The sequence below is a fragment of the Pleurodeles waltl genome, chromosome 6, assembly GCF_031143425.1.
Source record: "Pleurodeles waltl isolate 20211129_DDA chromosome 6, aPleWal1.hap1.20221129, whole genome shotgun sequence".
Lineage (NCBI taxonomy): Eukaryota > Metazoa > Chordata > Amphibia > Caudata > Salamandridae > Pleurodeles > Pleurodeles waltl.
Window position 1 is genome coordinate 1,204,183,026 of NC_090445.1, and position 16,210 is coordinate 1,204,199,235.

At 46.4% G+C, this 16,210-nt stretch overlaps 1 protein-coding gene across 2 annotated transcripts in view; it reads left to right on the forward strand.

Annotated features, from left to right (window-relative positions):
• Window positions 1–16,210, forward strand: part of LOC138300753 (nucleolar RNA helicase 2-like) — a 338,402-nt gene that overhangs the window by 268,618 nt on the left and 53,574 nt on the right. For both annotated transcript variants that reach the window (XM_069240509.1, XM_069240510.1), the window contains exons 13-14: window positions 2,342–2,501; window positions 3,952–4,086. In XM_069240509.1, coding sequence (XP_069096610.1) covers window positions 2,342–2,501; window positions 3,952–4,086 — 295 coding nt within the window. The remainder of the gene's footprint in view (window positions 1–2,341; window positions 2,502–3,951; window positions 4,087–16,210) is intronic.

Consider the following 16,210-nt stretch of genomic DNA (forward strand, 5'->3'; position numbering starts at 1 on the left):
GAGTGCAATTGTGGAGACAATGGTACATTTTAGGTGAAAGAACACTGGTGCTGGGGCCTGGTTAGCAGGGTCCCAGCACACTTTTCAGTCAAGTCAGCATCAGTACCAGGCAAAAGGTTGGGGGTAACTGCAACAGGGAGCCATTTCTTTACAGGTGGTATCAATGCTTTTGGGTTACTAACAAGGAGCAGTGGTAATCCAAACAATTAATGATTTACACACTCAAGATTCCTAGAAACTGAATATGTACTTCAACATATTTATTTTAATATAGTTTAAAAAAATGCCAGGATCTAATGCTCACCCTCACTATGCTATCTCGAAGTGTTAAGCTAGTTCTAGCAGATGGATAAATAATAAGACTGAGTTCCCAAGGTGGTGCACATACCTGGACAACAGATTTGTTGTCTGTTAGGAGTAGCTAGCCACCTTGTTCGAATACAAGGCCAAGAGCAGAGAGATTGGGTCTCTGAGAGATTACAATCCTGGTATCAGTTTGTGAATCTGGTACTGTGCTAATCAGGATCTGTTTCTGCGACTTTGGTGAAGCTCTTTTCCTAGCTAAGTGGTCAAGTGACAGATCCTTTATACTGCATTTTATCAGAGATTGAAATGTTCAGCCTAGATTATAGACATCAGAGTATACAGAGTTGCATACAGACATGACAATAATTTGGCAAAAACAGGAAACATGGCAATGTTCAGTGTCTGTGACGTAGAAGATAACGACCTCCATCAGTCCAGATGGGGTCGAGGCCTACATAGGCAAACAAGCTTGACAGACTAAATTGGAAACTGTAACTAAAATAGACCCTGTCCTGAATGTGTGTCTGAACGTAAAACTAGAAGAATGAAGCCTAACAGCAAGCAATTTCCAAGCTACGTAGTTACAAAATTACCTTCTGAATGTGTTTTTAATTGATCGTGCTTATCAGAGATATTCATTATACTTTTACAAAATAAAAGCACATGCCAGAAACGTGCATTCATCAACAGTTACGTGTTCAATAACACATCTTCAAAATGCAACGAGAAAGGGGTCTCTGCGCTGGAAAACATGATCCTTAAAACAAAGCCTTGTCAAAGTCTGGCATAGCCAAGTGGATACTTAAATGTATCCAGGCATGGTATGCAAAAGCTGTTTTGCCTGTTCCTCTAAGGGCCTAGTATAATAGGAGAAAAGGGGCTTCTACGGCCTTCCTGGGAAATGTCCCCATAGCCTACATTTGCAAAGCAGCTAATTGGTCTACACCAGGCACTTAAGACTAAACGCTATTTGTGTGGACCTACTAGCATGCCAATAAGCCAACATTGGTCAAGCTCTACACCGTACCCTTTTTCAGTATTTGGCAACACTCACAGGCCTGCCACAGCTTAAGGGAGGAGTGCTTTACAGTCTATGCACAGCATATGTATCTACAGCCACATCTGCCTCAAACAGAAAACGTAACTTACTCTTCAAGCATCTTATCATTGCACATAGTGCTGTAGAGTCGCATGCAACCCCCCCCCCCCCTCCCCCCCCCAAATCCATGGAAGCCCTTGGCTGTTGCAGTTAACATTCCTTCTTATATCTCTTTCATGGTCATTTCTCCCTCTCCTGTATTGCTTGGCTCCAGCCTCACCTACTGTGCACAAAACTGTCTTATCAATGGAGCTGATGGCCGTGCACATTACCAGCAAGCATGACTAAAATAAATCTTCGGAAAAAAACAACGTGCACAAATCGGCGCCAAACACTAGGTTACAGGAGTATGTACAGCTTGTGAATCTACAGCACTACATGACACAATCAGATGCTTACAGGGAAACATTTTACTTTTGTGAGCTTCTCTGGGGGCAAGAAAGGGACGAACTGTGCCTCAAGGAGCACCCACAGTCCGCCAGGACGTTTGAGGCCCTAACCTAATTCATGGCATAGCACTGAAGGGTGGGAAGGGAAGTCTAACAAAAAGCATTTCACCACATTGTCACTGCTGCCTGGCTGTTCCCACACAATATTTACCATCACCTTTCAACCTCACCTCTTTCTGCGGATGTTGCTAGTTGCTTACTCTGGACACTACGCTGGTTGGTTAGGTTATGTTGGTTATGTTCACTCTACTGCTTTCATGACCACTGCTCAACCACGATGGTGGAAAACTGGAGCCTTGGAAAATTGTGTAAATGTTGGTTTGGTACCAAGCCCCTAATTCTAATACTTTTAGTTCCCATAAATGATTAGACTGAAACAGTTTGAAAAAATTTGGAGGTGATAATAGGATGCGTACAGAGATTGGAAAAAGTTAAATGAGGAAAATAGATTCAGATATAATTATTTTTTTTGTTGTTACCTTATTAGATTCTTGGATTCTGTGCCCCCTTCCGCCATCGAGCATTTCAAAAAATCTGCAGAGCAACTGATAGAGGAAAAGGGAGCAGTGGATGCGTTGGCAGCAGCATTAGCTCACATTTCTGGAGCCACTGCCATAGAACAGCGATCTTTGCTTAACTCAGATGCGGTATGTTTGTGTGTGTGTGTGTGTATGTATATATATATATTTATTTATTAAAACATTGTATTCTTGTTGTTTTCTTTTGTGTAGTAATATTTCCCTTAATGTTTGACTGTTAAAAAGGAAATATTAGTGATTAGCAGTTTTTAATATTATGTCGTAGTTTGTTGAGAAATGTTTTGCTGATGTTTTTCTTGCAAAATTATTTTTTTCCTCCTCCTTTCTGCAAACTCTCTGGTTTTTCAAACCATTTCATTTTTATTACTCTTTTTATTTCTTTGTTGTTTTTTCTTTGCTTCTTTTTGTCCCTTTGACCTGTACTAGAAATTCATTCTCCAGTGCCAGCCTCCAACTCACTTAAAACTTTGCTTGTAACTACTTCACAGTACTTTCTACGCTGACCTTTTTGCGGTCACAGTCTTGAGCATTTCTTCTAGCGAAGGCAAAAAGTCAGGGGGTAACCATGCCAAGGAGGCATTTCCTTTCAAAGAGGCTTAAAGTATCTACCCCTGGCTGTCATCACTTAGACTGAAAAGAATAATCGGTGAAAGACAAAAGAGCAGTGAATTGAGTCTGCGGTCACATGCCTCATTCCTTTCATTCACTAAATGGCAATGCTCAAGAATAATCAACAACTCCTCGTTAACCAAAAAGCTCAATTTCTAAAGGCAGCTCTTTCTCTCTCTACTCACTTCTGTATCTGTCTTTCTTCCAGCTAGCTGGAAGAATGCAAGCAATACATTCAAACGCTGCCTTGGATTACAGAACCCCCCCCCCCCCCCCCCCTTTCTCCTTCTCCATATTATACTAAACCATGCCAGGAACATTCAAAATGGACCCTGCTAATTTCCATTAGTGAGGCTTTCCCACATTCCATTCCTTGTGCTACACTCACTACATATACAGACATATGCACAGGATGTGCCAGGCTTCGGTACTCACACAGGAGTCCTAACTTTACAAAGGTTAGCTGGTAGGCCTTAACCAGAGTGACCCAAATAAAAAAAAATCTAGTCATACTATAGTCAAAGTATGTTTCCACTACCACACTTTGCACTATCTCCATGACAGGAACAGTAGTACACTATCCTTACAGAGAGCATGCTTGATGCTCTCTTCCAGATCACACCACAGAGGCAGGGCCTCTCATAGTCTGGGTGTAAGTCTAGGCGCTGCACACATGCTTATATTAGCATGATACCAGGGCCAAAATAAAGTCTAAGTATGAGTTAAATGTGGAGTTGGGCCATTGGGGTAGGGAGAAACACTTGTGTTTTATGAAGGAATATTCCTATCCTAAAAGTATCCTTGAGTAAAATAAGACCACTGCCTTTTGACTTACAGGCAAGTGAATGGAAAACACAAAGGAGATGAGTAAAAGTAATATTCTGTATGAACGTTTTCTTTTCACAGTTTTTAAGATTTTGTTTTATAATTCTTTAATCTCTCTTTCCAGGGCTTTGTAACAATGATACTGCAGTGCTCAACTGAGATGCACAACATGAGCTATGCCTGGCGAGAACTGAAAGATCAACTAGGCAATGAAGTTGATAACAAAGTGAACCGAATGTGTTTCTTGAAGAGGAAACTGGTAATCCACGTTTTCCAGATTTGTTTTTGGTGAAAGTCCTTTAGACCAGTAGCAAACAAGTTAATATTGTGATTTATGGGATGCTGCTGTGCTCAAATACAAAATTGTATTACATAATTTCAAACTAGGCTCTAATCTTATGCTTGCTTGAGGTTTTTCACCCTGCATTAAGCCCACTTAAAAAATGGTGCATCATAACATAACTGTAGAGGTGGTACACTTTGTTTGCCTCTGCAGCTGTGGTTTGATCTTCATGCCAATAAAGCTAAGGGCTAATTAATGTCACACCTTTCCATGTGGTCATGGCACTTGGTGTTTTCTGCATAGTATCCTTTGGCAGTACTGTAATTTATCACTGTTAGGAAGGGCAACCTATACTATTGCCTATTAGGATGACACTTGAGTTATACAAGTAAGATGACTTTTTGGGTTCTAGACTCTTAAGTTGTGTGGTCAAGGTTATGTCTAAGTGGAATGAAGCCAGACACTTCAGTATGATTTACACAGAATATAACACTCTGTGCCCAATTATGGTTATACCTTCAAAAACTTCTGTTTGCTGCGGTGTAAAGAAAGATTAATTAACCCCTCACTAGTTTGTGCCTTGTTGAATCTCATCTTTGAGCTGCAGCTTGAGTCCTTTTGACTCAAGTTTGTGAATACTGCTCACACTGAAACACAAAGGTGAAGCGGTTGGCCAAGGCTTATTTGTGGATGGTTTGTTCCTGTTTGTAGTGGCACAGTTACTGGAATTACTCTGGGCCACATCGCAGCCCACTGGCTGTCTAGGATTAATTGAAGCATTCCATCCATCACGTTGTGTGCTGTTCTAACGATGCTTATTGGAGCTGCTATTGTATGCATTCAAAGGAATTTTAATGAATATTTCTAACTGCAATTTTCTCACCTTAGACTGTTTCCTTGGTTCCAGAGTGAATCGAGATAATGTTTGTAAGCAGGCGTTTGTAGCACATGTGGATGTAGATAAACATTCTTGGCATACTTCTTCCATCTAATGTAGGGCTCAGACATGTTAAATTAACCTAGATGCAGCAGACACCGCAGCAAGGGGTATTAACACTAGTGTGGACATCAGAAGGCATGCATGGCTGCGAACCTCAGGGTTCAAACCTGAGATACAACAGGCAGTACTCAATATGCCTTTTGACAAACAAGCATTTGTTTGGCCCAGAGGTAGACACATTGAAAAAAGACTCTGAGACAGCTAAGGCTATGGTTGCCCTTTATACTACACCTGCTTGGGGTACTTCAGAGGAGGTTTTAAACCATCAATATCAGAGCCCTCTACATCCCAACAAAAGCAGGGACAACAATACTTCACCAGAAGGTCTTTCAGAGGATCACACAAAGGAAAGAGCTTAAGAAGTAAATCCACCGCCACTAGAGGTGCCTCCAAACAATGACTCTACACATCCCAACACAGTATACATTTCCTGTGGGAGGAAGATAGGGATATTTCTACCAACAATGACACAACATTACATCAGATCAATGGATGCTGTCAATTATCCAGAATGGTTATTGCCTAGAACTCATCTCTGCTCCACCAAACACCCCCCCTGGCTTGCACAGGCTTTCTCTAAAACACCTCAATTTGTTAAAACAAGAAGTACAATCACTTCTACTCAAAGGTGCAATAGAGATGGTACCTATACCTCAACAAGGGGCAGGAGTATATTCTCTATACTTCCTTGTACCAAAAAAGGATGGTACTCTCAGGCCAATCCTAGATCTCAGGCCCCTCAATCAATACATCCTCTCAAAGCATTTCCACATGGTTACTCTTCAAGAAACTATAAGACAAGACTACATGACTGCATTAGATTTAAAAGATGATCACTTCCACATTCCCATACATCCAGCACATTGCAAATACCTAAGATTTGTGATAGGCAAGCACTACCAGTTCAAAGTGCTACCCTTTGGAGTAACAGCAGCACCAAGGGTATTCACCAAATGCCTAGCAGTTGTTGCAGCATACCTCAGAAGGCAACATATACTTGTCTTTCTCTATCTGGTCGACTGGCTCGTAAAAGCCAGCACTTATCAAACCTGTCAAGAGCCTCACAATACACAATGGATACCCTACACAGTCTAGAGTTCACAATCAATTACCAAAAGTCTCATCTGCAACCAGCGCAAATACAACTGTATCTGGGAGCAATTCTGAACATTCAGTCAGTGTAAGGAAATGCCTCCTTGGCATGGTTGCCCCCTGACTTTTTGCCTTTGCTGATGCTATGTTTACAATTGAAAGTGTGCTGAGGCCTGCTAACCAGGCCCCAGCACCAGTGTTCTTTCCCTAACCTGTACTTTTGTATCCACAATTGGCAGACCCTGGCATCCAGATAAGTCCCTTGTAACTGGTACTTCTAGTACCAAGGGCCCTGATGCCAAGGAAGGTCTCTAAGGGCTGCAGCATGTCTTATGCCACCCTGGAGACCTCTCACTCAGCACAGACACACTGCTTGCCAGCTTGTGTGTGCTAGTGAGGACAAAACGAGTAAGTCGACATGGCGCTCCCCTCAGGGTGCCATGCCAGCCTCTCACTGCCTATGCAGTATAGGTAAGACACCCCTCTAGCAGGCCTTACAGCCCTAAGGCAGGGTGCACTATACCATAGGTGAGGGTACCAGTGCATGAGCACTGTACCCCTACAGTGTCTAAACAAAACCTTAGACATTGTAAGTGCAGGGTAGCCATAAGAGTATATGGTCTGGGAGTCTGTTTTACACGAACTCCACAGCACCATAATGGCTACACTGAAAACTGGGAAGTTTGGTATCAAACTTCTCAGCACAATAAATGCACACTGATGCCAGTGTACATTTTATTGTAAAATACACCACAGAGGGCCCCCTGAAACTTAACCGACTGTCTGTGTAGGCTGACTAGTTCCAGCAGCCTGCCACACTAGAGACATGTTGCTGGCCCCATGGGGAGAGTGCCTTTGTCACTCTGAGGCCAGTAACAAAGCCTGCACTGGGTGGAGATGCTAACACCTCCCCCAGGCAGGAGCTGTGACACCTGGCGGTGAGCCTCAAAGGCTCACCCCTTTGTCACAGCCCAGCAGGGCACTCCAGCTTGCTGGAGTTGCCCGCCCCCTCCGGCCACGGCCCCCACTTTTGGTGGCAAGGCTGGAGGGAACAAAGAAAGCAACAAGGAGGAGTCACTGGCCAGTCAGGACAGCCCCTAAGGTGTCCTGAGCTGAGGTGACTCTAACTTTTAGAAATCCTCCATCTTGCAGATGGAGGATTCCCCCAATAGGGTTAGGATTGTGACCCCCTCCCCTTGGGAGGAGGCACAAAGAGGGTGTACCCACTCTCAGGGCTAGTAGCCATTGGCTACTAACCCCCCAGACCTAAACACGCCCTTAATTTAGTATTTAAGGGCTACCCTGAACCCTAGAAAATTAGATTCCTGCAACAAGAAGAAGGACTGCCCAGCTGAAAACCCCTGCAGAGGAAGACCTGAAGACAACAACTGCCTTGGCTCCAGAAACTCACTGGCCTGTCTCCTGCCTTCCAAAGAACTCTGCTCCAGCGACGCCTTCCAAAGGGACCAGCGACCTCTGAATCCTCTGAGGACTGCCCTGCTTCGACGACGACAAGAAACTCCCGAGGACAGCGGACCTGCTCCAAAAAGACTGCAACTTTGTTTCAAGAAGCAGCTTTAAAGAACCCTGCAACTCCCCGCAAGAAGCGTGAGACTTGCACCACTGCACCCGGCGACCCCGACTCGGCTGGTGGAGAACCAACACCTCAGGGAGGGCCCCCGGACTACTCTACGACTGTGAGTACCAAAACCTGTCCCCCCTGAGCCCCCACAGCGCCGCCTGCAGAGGGAATCCCGAGGCTTCCCCTGACCGCGACTCTCTGAAACCTAAGTCCCGACGCCTGGAAAAGACCCTGCACCCGCAGCCCCCAGGACCTGAAGGACCGGACTTTCACTGCAGAAGTGACCCCCAGGAGTCCCTCTCCCTTGCCCAAGTGGAGGTTTCCCCGAGGAAGCCCCCCCTTGCCTGCCTGCAGCGCTGAAGAGATCCCTTGATCTCTCATAGACTAACATTGAAAACCCGACGCTTGTTTCTACACTGCACCCGGCCGCCCCCGCGCTGCTGAGGGTGAAATTTCTGTGTGGGCTTGTGTCCCCCCCGGTGCCCTACAAAACCCCCCTGGTCTGCCCTCCGAAGACGCGGGTACTTACCTGCAAGCAGACCGGAACCGGGGCACCCCCTTCTCTCCATTATAGCCTATGCGTTTTGGCACCACTTTGAACTCTGCACCTGACCGGCCCTGAGCTGCTGGTGTGGTAACTTTGGGGTTGCTCTGAACCCCCAACGGTGGGCTACCTTGGACCAAGAACTGAACCCTGTAAGTGTCTTACTTACCTGGTAAAACTAACAAAAACTTACCTCCCCAGGAACTGTGAAAATTGCACTAAGTGTCCACTTTTGAAATAGCTATTTGTCAATAACTTGAAAAGTATACATGCAATTGAAATGATTCAAAGTTCCTAATGTACTTACCTGCAATACCTTTCAAACAAGATATTACATGTTAAATTTGAACCTGTGGTTCTTAAAATAAACTAAGAAAAGATATTTTTCTATAACAAAACCTATTGGCTGGATTTGTCTCTGAGTGTGTGTACCTCATTTATTGTCTATGTGTATGTACAACAAATGCTTAACACTACTCCTTGGATAAGCCTACTGCTCGACCACACTACCACAAAATAGAGCATTAGTATTATCTATTTTTACCACTATTTTACCTCTAAGGGGAACCCTTGGACTCTGTGCATGCTATTCCTTACTTTGAAATAGCACATACAGAGCCAACTTCCTACATTGGTGGATCAGCGGTGGGGTACAAGACTTTGCATTTGCTGGACTACTCAGCCAATACCTGATCACACGACAAATTCCAAAATTGTCATTAGAAATTGATTTTTGCAATTTGAAAAGTTTTCTAAATTCTTAAAAGACCTGCTAGGGCCTTGTGTTAGATCCTGTTTAGCATTTCTTTTAGAGTTTAAAAGTTTGTAAAAGTTTGAATTAGATTCTAGAACCAGTTGTAGATTCTTAAAAAGTATTCCAACTTTTAGAAGCAAAATGTCTAGCACAGATGTGACTGTGGTGGAACTCGACACCACACCTTACCTCCATCTTAAGATGAGGGAGCTAAGGTGTAAAGAAATGGCTCCCTGTTGCAGTTACCCCCCACTTTTTGCCTGATACTGATGCTGACTTGACTGAGAAGTGTGCTGGGACCCTGCTAACCAGGCCCCAGCACCAGTGTTCCTTCACCTAAAATGTACCATTGTATCCACAATTGGCACACCCTGGCATTCAGATAAGTCCCTTGTAACTGGTACTTCTAGTACCAAGGGCCCTGATGCCAAGGAAGGTCTCTAAGGGCTGCAGCATGTCTTATGCCACCCTGGAGACCTCTCACTCAGCACAGACACCCTGCTTGCCAGCTTGTGTGTGCTAGTGAGGACAAAACGAGTAAGTCGACATGGCACTCCCCTCAGGGTGCCATGCCAGCCTCTCACTGCCTATGCAGTATAGGTAAGACACCCCTCTAGCAGGCCTTACAGCCCTAAGGCAGGGTGCACTATACCATAGGTGAGGGTACCAGTGCATGAGCATGGTACCCCTACAGTGTCTAAACAAAACCTTAGACATTGTAAGTGCAGGGTAGCCATAAGAGTATATGGTCTGGGAGTTTGTCAAACACGAACTCCACAGCACCATAATGGCTACACTGAAAACTGGGAAGTTTGGTATCAAACTTCTCAGCACAATAAATGCACACTGATGCCAGTGTACATTTTATTGTCAAATACACCCCAGAGGGCACCTTAGAGGTGCCCCCTGAAACTTAACCGACTATCTGTGTAGGCTGACTAGTTTTAGCAGCCTGCCACAAACCGAGACATGTTGCTGGCCCCATGGGGAGAGTGCCTTTGTCACTCTGAGGCCAGTAACAAAGCCTGCACTGGGTGGAGATGCTAACACCTCCCCCAGGCAGGAATTGTCACACCTGGCGGTGAGCCTCAAAGGCTCACCTCCTTTGTGCCAACCCAGCAGGACACTCCAGCTAGTGGAGTTGCCCGCCCCCTCCGGCCAGGCCCCACTTTTGGCGGCAAGGCCGGAGAAAATAATGAGAAAAACAAGGAGGAGTCACTGGCCAGTCAGGACAGCCCCTAAGGTGTCCTGAGCTGAGGTGACTCTGACTTTTAGAAATCCTCCATCTTGCCGATGGAGGATTCCCCCAATAGGGTTAGGATTGTGACCCCCTCCCCTTGGGAGGAGGCACAAAGAGGGTGTACCCACCCTCAGGGCTAGTAGCCATTGGCTACTAACCCCCCAGACCTAAACACGCCCTTAAATTTAGTATTTAAGGGCTACCCTGAACCCTAGAAAATTAGATTCCTGCAACTACAAGAAGAAGGACTGCCCAGCTGAAAACCCCTCCAGCGGAATACCAGAAGACGACAACTGCCTTGGCTCCAGAAACTCACCGGCCTGTCTCCTGCCTTCCAAAGATCCTGCTCCAGCGACGCCTTCCAAAGGGACCAGCGACCTCGACATCCTCTGAGGACTGCCCCTGCTTCGAAAAGACAAGAAACTCCCGAGGACAGCGGACCTGCTCCAAGAAAGGCTGCGACTCTGTTTCCAGCAGCTTTAAAGAACCCTGCAAGCTCCCCGCAAGAAGCGTGAGACTTGCAACACTGCACCCGGCGACCCCGACTCGGCTGGTGGAGATCCGACACCTCAGGCGGGACCCCAGGACTACTCTGATACTGAGTACACCAAAACCTGTCCCCCCTGAGCCCCCACAGCGCCGCCTGCAGAGGGAATCCCGAGGCTTCCCCTGACCGCGACTCTTTGAACCTAAAGTCCCGACGCCTGGGAGAGACCCTGCACCCGCAGCCCCCAGGACCTGAAGGACCGGACTTTTACTGGAGAAGTGACCCCCAGGAGTCCCTCTCCCTTGCCCAAGTGGAGGTTTCCCCGAGGAATCCCCCCCTTGCCTGCCTGCAGCGCTGAAGAGATCCCGAGATCTCTCATAGACTAACATTGCGAACCCGACGCTTGTTTCTACACTGCACCCGGCCGCCCCCGCGCCGCTGAGGGTGAAATTTCTGTGTGGACTTGTGTCCCCCCCCGGTGCCCTACAAAACCCCCCTGGTCTGCCCTCCGAAGACGCGGGTACTTACCTGCAAGCAGACCGGAACCGGGGCACCCCCTTCTCTCCATTCTAGCCTATGTGTTTTGGGCACCACTTTGAACTCTGCACCTGACCGGCCCTGAGCTGCTGGTGTGGTGACTTTGGGGTTGCTCTGAACCCCCAACGGTGGGCTACCTTGGACCAAGAACTAAGCCCTGTAAGTGTCTTACTTACCTGGTTAACCTAACAAATACTTACCTCCCCTAGGAACTGTGAAAATTGCACTAAGTGTCCACTTTTAAAACAGCTATTTGTGAATAACTTGAAAAGTATACATGCAATTTTGATGATTTGAAGTTCCTAAAGTACTTACCTGCAATACCTTTCGAATGAGATATTACATGTAGAATTTGAACCTGTGGTTCTTAAAATAAACTAAGAAAAGATATTTTTCTATACAAAAACCTATTGGCTGGATTTGTCTCTGAGTGTGTGTACCTCATTTATTGTCTAGGTGTATGTACAACAAATGCTTAACACTGCTCCTTGGATAAGCCTATTGCTCGACCACACTACCACAAAATAGAGCATTAGTATTATCTCTTTTTGCCACTATCTTACCTCTAAGGGGAACCCTTGGACTCTGTGCATGCTATTCCTTACTTTGAAATAGCACATACAGAGCCAACTTCCTACATAAGGTCACTCTGTAAAATAAAGAAAATAACAATGGGCCCCAAACCTACCAAAATACAGCTCCAGGAGCTTTTGGCAGAGTTTGAAAAGGCCAACCCCTCTGAGGGTGGCAACTCAGAGGAAGAGGATAGTGACTTGGAGGAAAATTCCCCCCTACCAGTCCTATCTAGGGAGAACAGGGTCCCTCAAACCCTGACTCCAAAAATAATAGTCAGAGATGCTGGTTCCCTCACAGGAGAGACCAACACCTCTGAAATCACTGAGGATAACTCCAGTGAAGAGGACATCCAGTTAGCCAGGATGGCCAAAAGATTGGCTTTGGAAAGACAGATCCTAGCCATAGAGAGGGAAAGACAAGAGATGGGCCTAGGACCCATCAATGGTGGCAGCAACATAAATAGGGTCAGAGATTCTCCTGACATGTTGAAAATCCCTAAAGGGATTGTAACTAAATATGAAGATGGTGATGACATCACCAAATGGTTCACAGCTTTTGAGAGGGCTTGTGTAACCAGAAAAGTGAACAGATCTCACTGGGGTGCTCTCCTTTGGGAAATGTTCACAGGAAAGTGTAGGGATAGACTCCTCACACTCTCTGGACAAGATGCAGAATCTTATGACCTCATGAAGGGTACCCTGATTGAGGGCTTTGGATTCTCCACTGAGGAGTATAGGATTAGATTCAGGGGGGCTCAAAAATCCTCGAGCCAGACCTGGGTTGACTTTGTAGACTACTCAGTAAAAACACTAGATGGTTGGATTCAAGGCAGTGGTGTAAGTAATTATGATGGGCTGTACAATTTATTTGTGAAAGAACACCTGTTAAGTAATTGTTTCAATGATAAACTGCATCAGCATCTGGTAGACCTAGGACCAATTTCTCCCCAAGAATTGGGAAAGAAGGCGGACCATTGGGTCAAGACTAGGGTGTCCAAAACTTCCACAGGGGGTGACCAAAAGAAAGGGGTCACAAAACCTCCCCAGGGGAAAGGTGGTGAGACAGCCAAAAATAAAAATAGTCAAGAGTCTTCTAAAGGCCCCCAAAAACCTGCACAGGAGGGTGGGCCCAGAGCCTCTTCACAAAACAATCCTGGGTACAAGGGTAAAAACTTTGATCCCAAAAAGGCCTGGTGTCGAAACTGTAGTCAGTCTGGACACCAAACTGGAGACAAGGCCTGTCCCAAGAAAAGTTCCACTCCAAACTCCAATCCAGGTAACACTGGAATGGCTAGTCTCCAAGTGGGATCAACAGTGTGCCCAGAGCAAATCAGGGTCCACACTGAAGCTACTCTAGTCTCTGAGGGTGGGGTGGATTTAGCCACACTAGCTGCCTGGCCCCCTAACATGCAAAAATACAGGCAGCAGCTCTTTATTAATGGGACAATTGTAGAGGGCCTGAGGGATACAGGTGCCAGTGTCACCATGGTGACAGAAAAACTGGTTTCCCCTGGCCAATACCTGACTGGAAAAACTTATACAGTCACCAATGCTGACAATCAAACTAAAGCACATCCCATGGCAATGGTAACTTTAGAATGGGGAGGGGTCAATGGCCTGAAACAGGTGGTGGTCTCCTCAAACATCCCAGTAGACTGTCTGCTTGGAAATGACCTGGAGTCCTCAGCATGGGCTGAGGTAGAGCTAAAAACCCATGCAACCATGCTGGGTATCCCTGAACTGGTGTGTGTAAAAACAAGAGCACAGTGCAAGGCACAGGGTGAAAAAGTAGAGCTGGAGTCTGGAAAAATGGCCCAGCCTACCAAGAGAAAAGGAAAGTCAGTTGGGAAACCAACTGCAACACAGTCAGAAAAAGAGAACCTCTCTTCTCAGGAAGAAGTTCTGCCCTCTGAGGGAACTGAGCCTTTGGAACTTGAACCTTATCAGGTTGAGCTCTTAGGCCCAGGGGGACCCTCAAGGGAGGAGCTGTGTAAGGGACAAGAAACCTGTCCCTCTCTTGAAGGCCTTAGGCAGCAAGCTGCTGAAGAGTTCAAGGGCAAGAAAAATGGAACACATAGGGTCTATTGGGAAGATGGACTCCTGTACACTGAGGCCAGAGACCCCAAACCTGGTGCCACTAGGAGAGTGGTAGTGCCTCAGTCGTTCAGAGAGTTTATTCTGACCTTAGCCCATGATATTCCCCTTGCTGGGCATTTGGGACAAACCAAGACGTGGGAGAGGTTAGTCAACCACTTCTACTGGCCCAATATGTCCCAGAAGGTTAAGGAGTTTTGCCTCTCCTGCCCCACCTGTCAATCCAGTGGTAAGACAGGTGGGCACCCAAAGGCCCCCCTCATTCCACTTCCAGTGGTGGGGGTCCCCTTTGAAAGAGTGGGTGTGGACATAGTTGCTCCACTGGAACCTCCCACAGCCTCAGGAAATATGTACATCCTAGTAGTAGTGGATCATGCTACTAGGTATCCTGAAGCTATTCCCCTTAGGTCGACTACTGCCCCTGCAGTAGCCAAGGCCCTCATTGGTATCTTTACCAGAGTGGGTTTCCCTAAGGAGGTGGTGTCTGACAGAGGTACCAACTTCATGTCAGCATACCTAAAACACATGTGGAATGAGTGTGGAGTGACTTACAAATTCACTACACCATACCATCCACAAACTAATGGCTTAGTTGAGAGATTCAACAAGACATTAAAAGGCATGATCATGGGGCTCCCAGAAAAACTCAAAAGGAGATGGGATGTCCTCTTGCCATGTCTGCTTTTTGCTTACAGAGAGTTGCCACAGAAGGGAGTAGGATTCTCACCCTTTGAACTTCTGTTTGGCCACCCTGTAAGGGGACCACTTGCTCTTGTTAAAGAAGGCTGGGAGAGACCTCTTCATGAGCCTAAACAAGACATAGTGGACTATGTACTTGGCCTTCGCTCTAGAATGGCAGAGTACATGGAAAAGGCAACCAAAAACCTTGAGGCCAGCCAACAGCTCCAGAAGTTTTGGTATGACCAAAAGGCTGCACTGGTTGAGTTCCAACCAGGGCAGAAAGTCTGGGTTCTGGAGCCTGTGGCTCCCAGGGCACTCCAGGACAAATGGAGTGGCCCTTACCCAGTGCTAGAAAGGAAGAGTCAGGTCACCTACCTGGTGGACCTGGGCACAAGCAGGAGCCCCAAGAGGGTGATCCATGTGAACCGCCTTAAGCTCTTCCATGACAGGGCTGATGTGAATCTGTTGATGGTAACAGATGAGGATCAGGAGGCAGAGAGTGAACCTCTCCCTGATCTTCTGTCATCAGACCCAAAAGATGGCACAGTAGACGGAGTGATCTACTCAGACACCCTCTCTGGCCAACAGCAAGCTGATTGTAGGAGAGTCCTACAACAGTTTCCTGAACTCTTCTCCTTAACCCCTGGTCAGACACACCTGTGTACCCATGATGTGGACACAGGAGACAGCATGCCTGTCAAAAACAAAATCTTTAGACAGTCTGACCATGTTAAGGAAAGCATCAAGGTGGAAGTCCACAAGATGCTGGAATTGGGAGTAATTGAGCGCTCTGACAGCCCCTGGGCTAGCCCAGTGGTCTTAGTCCCCAAACCTCACACCAAAGATGGAAAGAAAGAGATGAGGTTTTGTGTGGACTACAGAGGGCTCAATTCTGTCACCAAGACAGATGCTCATCCAATTCCAAGAGCTGATGAGCTCATAGATAAATTAGGTGCTGCCAAATTCTTAAGTACCTTTGACTTGACAGCAGGGTACTGGCAAATAAAAATGGCACCTGGAGCAAAAGAGAAAACAGCATTCTCCACACCTGATGGGCATTATCAGTTTACTGTTATGCCCTTTGGTTTAAAGAATGCCCCTGCCACCTTCCAAAGGTTGGTGAATCAAGTCCTTGCTGGCTTGGAGTCCTTTAGCACAGCTTATCTTGATGATATTGCTGTCTTTAGCTCCACCTGGCAGGATCACCTGGTCCACCTGAAGAAGGTTTTGAAGGCTCTGCAATCTGCAGGCCTCTCTATCAAGGCATCCAAATGCCAGATAGGGCAGGGAACTGTGGTTTACTTGGGCCACCTTGTAGGTGGAGGCCAAGTTCAGCCACTCCAACCCAAGATCCAGACTATTCTGGACTGGGTAGCTCCAAAAACCCAGACTCAAGTCAGGGCATTCCTTGGCTTGACTGGGTATTACAGGAGGTTTGTGAAGGGATATGGATCCATTGTGACAGCCCTCACTGAACTCACCTCCAAGAAAATGCCCAAGAAAGTGAACTGGAC